Source organism: Macrobrachium rosenbergii, chromosome 27 (assembly GCF_040412425.1).
Source record: "Macrobrachium rosenbergii isolate ZJJX-2024 chromosome 27, ASM4041242v1, whole genome shotgun sequence".
NCBI lineage: Eukaryota > Metazoa > Arthropoda > Malacostraca > Decapoda > Palaemonidae > Macrobrachium > Macrobrachium rosenbergii.
In genome coordinates, this window is record NC_089767.1 from 40222869 (window position 1) to 40237008 (window position 14140).

General features: G+C 38.5%; 1 protein-coding gene across 1 annotated transcript in view; it reads left to right on the forward strand.

Moving 5' to 3' along the window:
* The first annotated feature begins 5372 nt into the window (after positions 1-5372).
* The window catches only part of LOC136853276 (serine-rich adhesin for platelets-like), a 23582-nt gene continuing 14814 nt past the window's right edge, over positions 5373-14140 (forward strand). The window contains exon 1 of the mRNA XM_067128637.1: positions 5373-5486. Within this exon, the coding sequence (XP_066984738.1) occupies positions 5484-5486 (3 nt within the window). The 5' untranslated portion in view covers positions 5373-5483. The remainder of the gene's footprint in view (positions 5487-14140) is intronic.

Below are 14140 nucleotides of genomic sequence, written 5' to 3' on the forward strand. Positions count from 1 at the left end.
TAGGCCTATATACAACAGCGCACGCTAACGTTCCTGCTAGCATTCCCACCTTGCCTCCATAGTTAGAAAATTCAAATCTCTTCCCAGTTTTCTGCACACATCTTGCTACCTTTCTCCCTTCAGATATTCTGTAACGCGCCCTCTTTCTCGTGTTAACATCATCTGTTACATTTAGGTATATCACATACACGAATCAACAACTTCCAGCTCTCCCACCATCCATATTAACATCCACTGCTTCATCTTCGTGGTTTCCATTTATCTTTATGACATTCTGTGTTGAGATTTAGTGTCCACTTTTTCAGGTTGTAACGTCTTTCAAACTCTCACTAGTCTCTGCATTTTTGTCGCCATCCTAATCAACACCGTATCATCTGCAAAAAAAATCGTTCCACGTTACATTAAGGATTTATTTCATATTCCCCAGCTCTGCACGTACATCTCTCTTTCTTTTTCTGACCTCTCTCAATGCTTTATCTATAAAGACATTAAACAGTCACGTAGACCTAACATGCCCCTTATCTCGGAGTCATTTTTACACCAGGAGAGTTTTTCTTCCACTAACATAGGCTATCACGACACCCACGCCACTTCCGTTGCAAAAACCTTTTAATCACTTTCCGTAACTTATTTACTGCACTACACATTCTCAGCGCTTATGACATTGCCTTCATACCAAATCTTTCGTAAATCATTACTAGTTCCACATATAAATACATACAGTTTTTCCCTTTGCTTTCAAACTTCTCAGATAGCTGTTTCGTTACAGAAACCTGATCCCCACGCTCTCTTCCTAGTCTAAACTCACGCTGTTCTTTACCTGTCAGTCCATCTGTCATCTGTTATACCCCCTTAACTTAAACTCCATCATACATTTTTCTTGTTATTCTAGGTAACATAACGCCCCTACAATTCTTAGGCGAGGATGCTTTTATTTTCTTTTCCGGAAATCCCACAGTAGTGACAAACGTGAGTGCTAGGGGCATCAGGAGAATAGGCTTATCCGCCATTCAGAGTGTATTTCCACCCACCAAGGAGGTCACAACTCTTTGCTAGACGCTCCTACGCTTGATATATATATATATATATATATATATATATATATATATATATATATATATATATATGTGTGTGTGTGTGTGTGTGTGTGTGTGTGTGTGTGTGTGTGTGTGTGTGTGTGTGTTCCACAATTACAAAACCCTCCGACAACCAGAGAGCGGAATGAACACTGCAATAAATACTTAAACCAGCGCCAGTACATTACAACACAAGCGTCGGCGGGCGTGTTGTATTGTAAATCTTCGCTGACAACGTAAACAAACAGAGAAATGCCGCTTTGTGCTCCCTCGAGATCCCGTTTCATAAACAGTGTCAATATCAATTTAAAATTGTAGTTCACGACGGTGTTTTTTTTTTTATTTTCTCTCATTTTAGTTTTCTGTGAAAGAAAACTATCGTGCCGGTTATGTCTGTCCGTCCGCACTTTTTCTGTCCGTACTTTTTCTGTCCGCAATTTTTTCTGTCCGCATTTTTTCTGTCCACTTTTTCACTTTTTCTGTCACTTTTCTGTTTGCACTTTTTCTGTCCGCACTTTTTCTGCACCGCACTTTTTCTGGCCGAACGTTTTCCGCACTCTTTTCTGTCCGCATTTTTTCTGTCCGCACTTTTTTGTCCCCACTGTTTCTGTCCCCACTTTTTTCTGTCCGCATTTTTCTATCCGCACTTTTTTCTGTCCGCATTTTTTCTGTCCTCACATTTTTCTGTCTGCATTTTTCTGTCCGCACTTTTTTGTCCGCATTTTTTCTGTCCGCACTTTTTCTGTCCGTACTTTTTCTGACCGCACTTTTTCTGTCCGCACTTTTTCTGTCCGCCCTTCATCTTAAAAACTGCCGTGACTAGAGGGCTGCAAATTGGTACGTTGATCATCCACCCTCCAATCATCGAACATACCAAATTGCAGCCCTCTAGCCTCAGTAGTTTTTATTTTATTTAAGGTTAATTTTAGCCATAATCGTGCTTCTGGCAACGATATAGCCCAGGCCACCGCCAATCCGCGGTTAATGTTTCATGGCCCGCGGCTCATACAGCATTACACCGAGACCACCGAAAGATAGATCTGTTTTCGGTGGCCTTGACTATACGCTGTAGCGGCTGTACAGAAAACTCAATTGCGCCGAAGAAACTTCCCAGGAAATACAAGTTTATAAGAAACAAAAATATATATTAATATTTTAATATTAATATGTTACTCAACAGGAAAAAGACTTTATATCTCAAATGTGACCATAAGCGATCTCCCACGCGAGCGTTTGTTTAGTTACTCACAAAGTGACTGCTGCTATCATCATCTCGGCGTCTGGGCGCAAAGTAAAAAGAGCTTTACGGAACAAGTCCTCAAGGGTGAAATTCCCTGTCACCGCATCTGGACCCTAAATAAACATTACGAATTTTTTTCGGTAAGTTGTCAAGTGTTCCCGGCAACATGTAGGATAAGTGGGAACAAGACTAAGAGGCAAAAAAAAAAAAGAAAAAAGTGATATTAGGCGTAATTATTTCATCCACGGATAATCTTAGTTAAAAAATTATCAATAAAAACTCTTAGTACAAATATCTGCTACTACTATTATTATTATTATTATTATTATTATTATTATTATTATTATTATTATTATTATTATTGTTGTATTGTCTCTACTCTGTATATTCCCTATATATGGCCTGAGCTGTAATAAAAGTTATTATTATTATTATTATTATTATTATTATTATTATTATTATTATTATCAACAAATAAACAAGAAGGTTACAAACGTAACCTTGCTGACAAAACGTAGCCAACTCTCACTACATCATTTTAATGAATGAAAAACAGGCCTCGTTGTTGCCTTTAGAAAGTAACTGTATTGTTCGCATATTCCATCCATTTTATTCATTGGGAAATGGAGGGAGTTCATGCAATGTACACAATGTACACTCAGGAAGGATGTAGTGCGTACGTGTGGCCTTTAATTATCCAGTTATAGTGTCAGACGAAAAACATCCGGTTATGGATGTTGATATAAAAGATATATAAATATATTATATATATATATATATATATATATAAAAGATATATATAAATATATATATATATATATATATATATATATATATATATATATATATATATATATATATATATATATATATCCCCAAAATTGGTGATAACATGACGGTGTTCACCGTGATTCATCAATTTAAGAGTAGTGTATGTTAAGTGGAAATCACCTTCAAAAAAACTGCAAATGCTGAACATTAGGTAAACTGGGACTAAAGATGCAAAAATGTTCAAGGTGTTTCTTTCTCGCTTGTTCGGTTTCACGTTGCTTTGATGTGCTGGTGAGACGTTTTACAAACAAGCGTGCGCAAGCAACGAGACAAGTCAGAAAAATGTAAGTGTTGGTGTATAGCTCTTTGTAGAAGCGTGACAGCCTCTTCCAGACTTTCGAGCACCAGGCGCCTTACCAGAAGGTGGATGTTCATGTTCTGCAAAGTTAACGAATGTTCCTTGTTGTAATAAGGTAAGTGGAAGATCGCCAAACTGTATAAATTTTTGTGATGGTCAGAACTAGTACTACAGAAAACACGATGGTCAGAATCAGAATTAACACTATAGGGAAATGGAAATTGCCAATCAGGACAACTTTGCCTTGGAGGTATAGAATAGATAATAGGAAAAGGCAATGTCCAGACAAGAGCACAGGATTTCTACAAACAGAACAGAATCAAAAGCAAGTAACATACCATGATCTCTGTACATACAGAAAGGACAACTTTGCCTCGAAGGCATAGAATAGATCATAGGAAAAGGCAAGATCCAGACAAGAGCACAGGACTTCTACAAACAGAACAGAATTAAAAGCAAGTAACACATACCGTGATCTTTGTTTATACAGAAAGGACAACTTTGCCTTGAAGGTACAGAATAGATAATTGGAAAAGGCAATATCCAGACAAGAGCACAGGATTTCTACAAACAGAACAGAATCAAAAGCATCTAACACATACCATGATCTTTGTTTATACAGAAAGGACAACTTTGCCTTGAAGGTATAGATCATAGGAAAAGGCAATATCCAGACAAGAGCACAGGATTTCTACAAACAGAACAGAATCAAAAGCATCTAACACATACCATGATCTTTGTTTATACAGAAAGGACAACTTTGCCTTAAAGGTATAGATCATAGGAAAAGGCAATGTCCGGACAAGAGCACAGGATTTCTACAAACAGAACAGAATTTAAAGCATCTAACACATACTATGATCTTTGTATATACAGAAAGCCTAACAAAATACTAAGTCCTCTAACAGCCTTAAAAATTTATATTCCAAAATATTTAAACATTACGAATGAGTTTCCATATTGGCAAGACCCTTACAGAGAATGAAAGTTCCAAATAGTAACATTAACAAGCCTGGCTCCACCTTCATTACTTGTGGCAATTACGACTGTCAAGTGTGTTTTGCGGCTTTTGTGAACATAAGTGAGCAGGTGTACAGCTACTGTGTGTATTTACCTCGAAACATAAAGATTTGTGTCCATTAATCACCAGGTGGTTAACCTTTTGACTACATATTATAGCGCTGTGGTCTGACGAGATCTGGTAACGAAAGAGAGCTCCGGTTATTTCGAAGTTGAAAGCTTAAGTTGACTTTACGCGGCTGGTTTGCTTGAAGCTGATTTAATTAATTTAATTACTAAAACATTATACTGATGACTAAAGATAGGAAACACTGCACGACCTTAAATTTCAATGCCTTTAGTGGAAAAAAAGAAGAAAATCTTCCATTTACCCCAAATCGCTTCTGAAACTAAACGATCTGCACTGGAGTTTCATTGTTTAGGTCTAGATCGTATGTATGCATTATATACACATTGCACTTAAATTCAGCTGCAAGGGGAATTGAGAGTAGGTTTCGAAGGTGTAACAGGAGGAAAACCTCGCAGCTGCACTATGAAACAATTGTTAGAGAGGTGGAAAGTAAGACGGGAGAAAGGGAATATGAACGGAGGTACAGTATTAGGAATGAAAAGGGTTGCAGCTAGGGGCCTAAGGGACGCCGCACCCTAAGTAACCCCTACAGTGCACCACGTAACATGCACTGACGCACTCCCCCCCTCCCCCAAACGGGGACGAACCACTGACTCAAGTAACAAGTATACAGATTCATAATAGCATTCGTACATATGGCATCATTATTACGAACTTTACCAGAGCGACAATGGCGCCCTCTACTAGATACACATCAAACAGGTGTTCCGCCCCCTCCTCCCCCCATAGACCACGAATACCTTCGACCTTGTATTGGCGTTTGTCAGTCTCATGTCGAACAGTGTCGAGGGAAGTGTCTCGTGACCAGAAAGAAACAGGGTCGACTGCAGAGAGCCGAAGAAGGGTCGACCATCGGAATTATCATGTTAGCTGCGGTCGAAGTTGGTTATGGTATGGTTACTTTCGATTTTGTCTTATATCGATGGAGTATGTTTCATGTGCCGTTTTTCTTTTAATGCGTGAGGTGCGACGTATTATGAGTTTTGTACGTTTGGCGTGAAGTGGTCAGCGGCTTGATGATGTTCGTAAACCCAAAGACACACAAGAATATAAGTATGCAAATTAGCTACATTATATACACACACACACACACACACACATATATATATATATATATATATATATATATATATATATATATATATATATATATATATATATATATATATATATATTTCAGTACCATCATAACAGGAGTCGCTTTTCAAGAGCTCAATGAGGAAAAAATAGGAAATGTTAAAAGTGTACGTAGTCTTATATTGTTCTACATTCTATAAAGCAATATGTACACTTTTAGCAAGACATTGTACAGGTAATATTCTCTAATTACGCTTATAGGCCTCTTATGAGCAAAACATCATACATGTCATAAAATGCCCAAAAAAAAGTGAAAATATTAGAATAAATAGATATTTATAACCTATAGTCTCTCTCTCTGTCAACTATTCAAAATGTATCGGGGTTATATGTGGGTTTTTTTTTTTTTTGGCCAAGTGGGCTTTTTTTGGCCACGTGTGCTCGAAACTGGCTTTTTTTTTTATCCTTAATGAGGTAATTAATCAGTTGAATTAAATTCCCTCACATTTATAACTATCTGGGCTCATTTTCAGTTGCTATTATTATCAGAGTGGGCAGGAAAAAGTGATATGATTTTAATATATCTTTTCTAAACGCCATTTTTATTTTTTTTACAAAATATAAGCTTGTATATTTAAAGGACTTTTCTGCAGTGAATCAGGGCTCACTATCAACAGTTACTGTTTCGGCAACTGATTGATAGAATGAACGGGACGTGGCGTTGGAAGAACATTTCATAACTGGTGTAAATACCCTTGCCTTTGCATTGACCTTTTGTCAAGTACCTGAGGGTATATTATGCACATTAACTGCCTACTCACTCTCAAGTTCTGTGTTTCATAGGTTAAAGGTTAAAGGCCTCTGTAGGCTCATAGGGCAGGCGCTGATCTCCTGTCTCTTAGGCCAACAGTCAGTGGAATGCTATTCAATATAAGTAATAAATTCAGTAAAGGTGAAAATTATCCTATGCCTTAGTTACATGCTACGAAAGTAAGTGATGGCTATAACATTATAACTTCAAAAATTTACATACAATGCACCCATGCAGTCGACGATTACAATATGAATTGAATTGAATATAGCCAAGCACTGGGACCTATGAGGTCATTCAGCGCTGACACGGAAACTGACAGTAGAAGGTTTGAAAGGTGTAACAGGAGGAAAACCTCAAAGCAGTTGCACTATGAATCAATTGTTAGGAGGGGGTGGAAAGTAAGATGGAAGAAAGAGAATATGAAAGGAGGTACAATAAAAATAACGAAAGAGGTTGCAGCTAGGGGCATGGAAGGCACGCTGCAATGAACCTTAAGAAATGCCTACAGTGCACCGCATGAGGTGCACTGACACTGACAGCACTGCCCCTGCGGTGACAATTACAATATGATTTACTCTACAAGGTCTATCATAAATGGCAATGTATGCAAGGCCATTTATGAAAATTTTGCAAGGTGTAAATTTATTTATCTCAAATACAGTGCTTTAGCTTTTGCGAATATTTTTTTTAATAGAAAACTATAGGTATTTCTCAGTTCGGTTAACTTCAACGTCTCATTTTGATTTTGACATTTTATTAAAGATTATTCGACCATAATGCAATGTATTAAAACAATTTACCTTTAAAATGACACTGGAACATGTAACCTAGTGGTGAAAATTAGCGTTACAAAGAAGTAAAAAATGATAGGACAATATAAGCAAGAGCTTTATTGCGAACCAAAAATTTCAAATGTTTTCTTTCAAGTTATAGAGGGGACCGCTGGCATAAATTGCACTGAATTGCATCTCACTGGGAAAGCTATTTTTCTATATTAACACTAAGAAAAACTGTCATATTTCTAATGTTTAACTTGAAACATCAAGTTGTTTTTAAGAGCAAAGGATGTCAAATTTTTTTTTTATTTATTTGGCTGACTTCATTTCGGGCCATTTCAACCTTTTTATTTTCTTTACGTTCTACGTCATGTTCAGTAAGATTCCGTATATGTACAAGCAAAGTTGTGAGATAAGATGATGGTACATTATTTAGCAGGTTTATCTGCACTCTGTCTTACATCACTTTCACGACCAACAGTCATGTCGCTTGCTTAGATTAAAAACAACAGAGGTGCGGCGCACTACCCAGTGGTACGCCAATCATAATAGCAGAGAAAACATTAAAAACGCCACGCTGCACTTAACGCTAACGTTTGCAACAGCTGGCGGTGTTGCATAATTTTCACTTATCTGTAAAATACTTAAAACTGAAAGTTCAAAGTTGGTAAGCCCAGAAGAAGGTGTCCCAGGCATTTTTAATAAATTAGGCAAGAAACGCATCTGTCCAGGATCTGCTGAAACTCTTGGCGAGTAGTTGTTTTGTATTTATTCTGCAGTTTTACTGAGTACAAGGTCAGTTGGGCACAGGTTGTGCGGGCCGGGTAGTTCTTTTTCCAGGGCACTTTTCGGAAGGAATAAAACCATCCTTATGAGGTAACTCTCCCTTTTTAGGATTACTTAACTTCCCATCAGGCCAAGGTTTGGTTTAACTTCTCCCCTCCTCCAGATCTTTTGCACATACATTACTACCTCCCTTTCTTTACATATTCTGTAATTCATCTCCACTTTCATTCTACCTGCATCCACTACATTCAGTTTCCATTCTGCTACTATCATCATTATTTATATTTCTGATTTCATTTACCCTTTAAAATCTACTTTTGATCACATTCGCTTTCAAAATCTTTTGCTAGTTCCTGCATCTTGTCTTAACTATCGCCAATCAACACCATTCCTATCCTACATTCACAATACAACTTAATATAAAAACCGTTTAGTCCCAAAAACCTTATAGGATTATCTAGCTTTATCCTAAGGGTTGGTGGATAGTTTGCCACCAAAGATGATATTGATCTACTTCCTATTTTTGTTTCCAAATTATTATATTTTCTCATTATCAAATCTATAAACTTGAAATTCAAGTTCTACAATGGCAATCTACAATAATAAAATCCGAGTGGATCTTGTTTGTTCTCCCCCGGGCGACAGTAGGGGGAGACATGACACAGCCACCCACCCCTGCAAACCGGTTTGTCCGCCCCGGGTGGGAGTGGGGTAGGTAGGGGAACGGGAGGGTAGGGGAGACATCAACCATCCTCCTGCAAACCGATTTGTCTGCCCCGGATGGGGGCGGGGTAGGTAGAGGAATGGGAGGGTAGGGGAGACATCAACCATCCTCCTGCAAACCGATTTGTCTGCCCCAGATGGGGGTGGGGTAGGTAGAGGAATGGGAGGGTAGGGGATATCAGCGTCCGGCCCGGTTCCAGCGGGGTGGGTAGGGGAACCAACAAGCCCCCTCCTGTGTTAAAATACTATCTGAGGGTATTTAGAGGATCAGGAGGGTAGGGAACCAACGTTCCAGTGTTTCTTGATAAAAAGCTCGTTTAAAATAAACGAGTGTTGAAACCAACCAAACAATTGCATGGCCCCACGACAGAAAAGAAATAAAGACTCTTATATACCTATACGCAATACCCTTACTCTCATAATTGCTGGTCACCGAAAACGTACATAAATTATCTGACGTGCTGAAGAAATAAAACTCGACCGAGACGATTAATTCGGTATCGACAGAGCCGTGATAATGACAATGGTCCGTTATTCAGATGTTATCATGAAGTATGTTTGCACGCCGACCGGTAGGTTGCCAGTTAGGTGATTATCGATATATATATATATATATATATATATATATATATATATATATATATATATATATATATATATATATATATATTTAAGATATGTTCTCATCTCAGAATTTTTATAGTTTTATTGACAAGAGAAATATAGAAAACTTACTGTAATTAGATATTTATATTTACATGAGAACAATATTTCAAACTTACTGTAATTAGATACAATTTACATGGAACAATTTTTATTTTTTACATGAGAAACAATTACTGAAAAATTGGAATCGGAAAGTGGAGGCATGAAACATTCAACTGGCGACCTTTCACAGTATGCTAAAACACCTACTGCCTTAATATCTTTTAGTTCTGCCACTTCTCGAACAGCTATTAAAAGCATGGCGCATAAACGGATAAAGTTCTAACGAAAAAGAATAAAAGGGCCTTTTGGGTAGAATTGGGCACCTAGTAACACACCTAGCGTAGTGACCAAATGGAACGCCTTTTATATATATATTTTTTGATCGAAAGAGGAAAAATTAATCACACAAAACAAATAGCCATTTCAGTACGCTCTTTTATAGTTCTAGGAAAGCCCCGTGGACGGTTTCTCTCCTTTATAAACAATTTCCCGAACAATATGTGTCGCGGCTTTTGCAGGCGTCGTCGTTCGTCAGTATACAAAAGAAAACGAGAAGTGGAGAATAGAAAACGGGAATCGCAGACTAGACATTAGTAGATAAGCCAGTAATTTCCTTGACCTTATGAAGATAAGGCTTAATTAGACCCCCCCAAAAAAACTTGGGTTTATTACCTGAAATAACAAAGATTCTCAAAAACAGAATAATAAATAAAGCACGGGATTTCCTCATTCCAAAACTGAGTTAAGAACTGGAATGGAAGATTATTCCCATTCCAAAGTGGAGTAAGAAATAAAGCACGGGTTTTCCCCATTCCAGAATTGAATTGGAAATAAATTAAGGAATTTTCCCATTCCGAGTACGGGATATCCCCAATCCAAAATTGGATGGGAAATAATTTAAGGGATTTCCCCATTTCAAAATTTGATGGGAAATAAATTTAGGGATTTCTCCACTCCAAAATTGAATGGAAAATAAAGCAAGTAAAAAGTGAGGAGAGAGAGAGGTGAGGAAGAAAGTAAGAAAAGAGGGAGAGGGGAAGTAAAAAGTGAGGAGAGAGAGAGAGAGAGGGGTGAGGAAGAATTACATGGATGCCAATACGCGAATGCGCGTTTGTCACTGCGAGTGTATGTGTATGCATACTGTTGTATGGATGCTAATGTCCACGTATGTATACTGATGCATGAATGCGTAGCTACATTCAGAAAGGTGGATAAGACGGGAATGCAATGCCATCATTTAGCCTAGACCTTGCGGAAAGATACAAAAATGAGTCGGGCTTAACATCAAAGAGGTCGATATGGCTTCCTTTTGAGGGAGCGAAGATTATCTAAAAAAGAAGGGAAAATGGCAGGAGAGAGAGAGAGAGAGAGAGAGAGAGAGAGAGAGAGAGAGAGAGAGAGAGAGAGAGAGAGAGAGTGCTGATCGCAGATCACTGTGGAAAGTGGTAGTCAAATGCTCATAATCCTCATAAAGTGGGTTTGTGAATATTAAGATGAATGCTATACTGCTTTACGTGACATTGTATATGTGCACGCATAGCTTTTACGTACATATGTGTGTTGAAATGTGTACACTGCATTAGCAAGTAGCCTGAAACCCCTAGTCCCGATCTAGCCTGATGGGAATAAGATCAGCATTGTGAAAAAAAAAATGGGTTCAGCACCAGAGTAGGCTAAGTGACAAACACATCTGCTAAATATAGTCTAATAGTCACACTTACGTATTTTAAGTTTTATAATAGCCGCCATGACCAATTAGTTTCTATTTATCCCACAATTTTGGATATGCTTTTCACTGGAAGCCTCCAAGTCTGACAAGAAATGAATAGGCAGAATCTTAGTCTCAAAAGGCATTCAAACTTAGAGCGGCCTTAGACCGTTGGTCTTGTCAAGTTCAAAGTACTAACTTCAGTTCCAACACTATTTGTAAAAAAACGTTGTAAAAAAACGTGGACATTGCAACACATCCTTTGTATAACTGCATAAACAGGCAACAGATAAAGAGAGAGAGAGAGAGAGAGAGAGAGAGAGAGAGAGAGAGAGAGAGAGAGAGAGAGAGAGAGAGAGAGAGAGACAGAGAGAGAGAGTTTCACGATTCCAAAACTAGGCTAATTCCCTTCCTCCCTCCCGGGAGAAACAGCACCAGCACCGCCACCACTACCACCACGCGTGCATGAAAAGTCTCTCCTTCCTCATTCCCTCTTATTGAATTCCCTTATATCTCCTTTACGGCGTCTCTGACCCAGTTTTCCCGCCCTTTCCTACGATCTTTGTTTATCGACGCGGGAAAACGGCAATGAAATCCCCCCCCCCTGCCCCCCAGCTCCTCTCCCCTTGCCCTTTTCTTTGTCTCATTAACTTAATTACTTGTGCATTGTTCGTACCGGAAGGCGAAGTTTGGTTGGGGGTGGCGGGGGGGGAAGGGGAGGGGTTTAATAAATGTAGTTAATTAGGAGTGATTAATTCAAAGGGGAGGACATATGTCGCAAGCATCATCAGGCATTCTTGTGCTTAATTGAGGACGGTCGGATTATTGGAATTTCTGATCCGTGGAACCTCTGCGTGGTGCAGCTGTTCTAGTTAAGCTTGGGAACCAAATATGACTTATGATTTACGTTGTCATAAAGCATATATATTATAAACATAGCCTTATCGCCTAGTTTATCTTTGGTTCGCGTTCTGTTTCAGCACGTAGATATAAAGGTCATGCATTTAACGTGCGTACATGGGTCTAATTCTTGACAGCCGAGGCTGACTTTATGTTTAGTTGAATACTACATGCGATAAAGAGCAGAGTAAATTTTCATTTCACATTCTGTAGCTTTTCAGGATTTCTCTTGACCGTCCTGTAACTGAATGGGCAATTGGTAGATGAGATTACATTTAAATAGGAAAGCTAGACTATATGAACCTAACAATAATAATATGAAGAACAATAAAACAGGAGCCTTTTTTGTCTATTTAATCTTGATATATTATAAAAAATAGGCTTAAAATCCTCTCAGAGAGAATGTAACTAAAGAGTCACTAGACTAAAATTTTGAAAAAAAAACAGAATCTTCATCCGGTTTCCGTGTCACTGACTTCGTAAAACTTTAAAATAATAATAATAATAATAATAATAATAATAATAATAATAATAATAATAATAATAATAATAATAACAAACGGAATGTAATGTAATATAGAGTTCAGGAAATTGAAAGTAGGTAGGTTTGAAAGGTGTAGCAGGAGGAATACCCCAAAGCAGTTGCACTATGAAATAATTGTTAGGAGAGGGTTAAGGATAGCAAGATGGAAGAAAGATAATATGAATGGAGGTACAGTAAGAGGAGTTAAAGGGGTTGTAGCTAGGGACCCAAGGAAGGGACGCTGCAAAGAACCTTTAGTCATGCCTACAGTGCACCCCGTGAGGTGCACTGCTGGCACTGATGTACCGCCTTACGGAAATAATAACAAACGAGGAGGCCGAAGCCGAAGCTCATGCGAGAGCAGTAGTGTAAAGGATTCCTCTCGCGCCAGAAACCTTACATTAGCGCTTTCGGTGCGGAAATTGATGTTTTTGGCGGGAAGCATTTTCCCCGAGACCTAACCGACTACCGGGGACTTTCCCCTGCAAAAAGCCGGACGCCATGTCTCAAAAACTAACCATAGAATTTTCTTGAAAATAATCTCAAAATGTTTCCCACACCCAAAGTACTTCCTGAATACAAGAATCGGAGCTACACCAAACGTAGGGGCATGGCAAAAACACCGGGGCTGGTGCAATACTAGCATACATCTCAGGAATTTGATTGTGGGGGAGGGGTGGAAACTGGGATGAACGTCGCTGAGTTTGCAGAAGGGAAGAAGACTCGTCTTTTATTACTCCTGAAGAAGAGAAGAAGAGAGATTGGGAGGTTGGGAGGGGAGGGGAGTGGGGTTATAGAGACAGGTAAAAGGAGGGGCCCGGTCCACAGGGCGAGACACCAGGCAAATGAATGGGTATTGAGTTATTAGTCCTGAAGAAGAGAAGAAGAAGAGAGTGGTCGGGACGTTGGAGGGGAGGAGGGGGCTATGGGGAGAGGTAAAGGGGTGGGGGTGCACAGGACGAGACACCAGGCAAATGAAGGAGTATTGAGGTCACGTGACATTCAATTCCTTCCGCACATTTTTTTTATCTTGAGGGAAAGGCAAAACAAAAAAGTTTTTGGAAGCAAAAAAAAAAAAAGAAGTTTTTGGAAGCAGAAGGAACAAAAAATAAAAAAAAACTTACTGGAAGCCAAAGGAACAAAAAATTAAAAAAAAAACATATTTTTGGAAGCAAAATGAAAAAAAAATAACAAAAAACTTTTTGGAAGTAAAAGAAGAAAAGATTTTGGAAGCGAAAAAGGACCAGACAGAAATTAATGCATCACTTACGTTAATTGTGTTTATTTGGAAAGATTGAAAAAATAAAAGGTAATTATCAACACAAGCTAGTTTCTCCATTACCCTTTTAATTTGAAATATACGAAGGAGATAAAGAAAGTCAGGTAAATACTTAGAACAGCTTTTTCCCCTGTGTCCTAACTTGAGGAGTACAGGAGAGAGAGAGAGAGAGAGAGAGAGAGAGAGAGAGAGAGAGAGAGAGAGAGAGAGAGAGAGAGTTCTAAAACTCTCCCCTTTCCCAAACATAAATC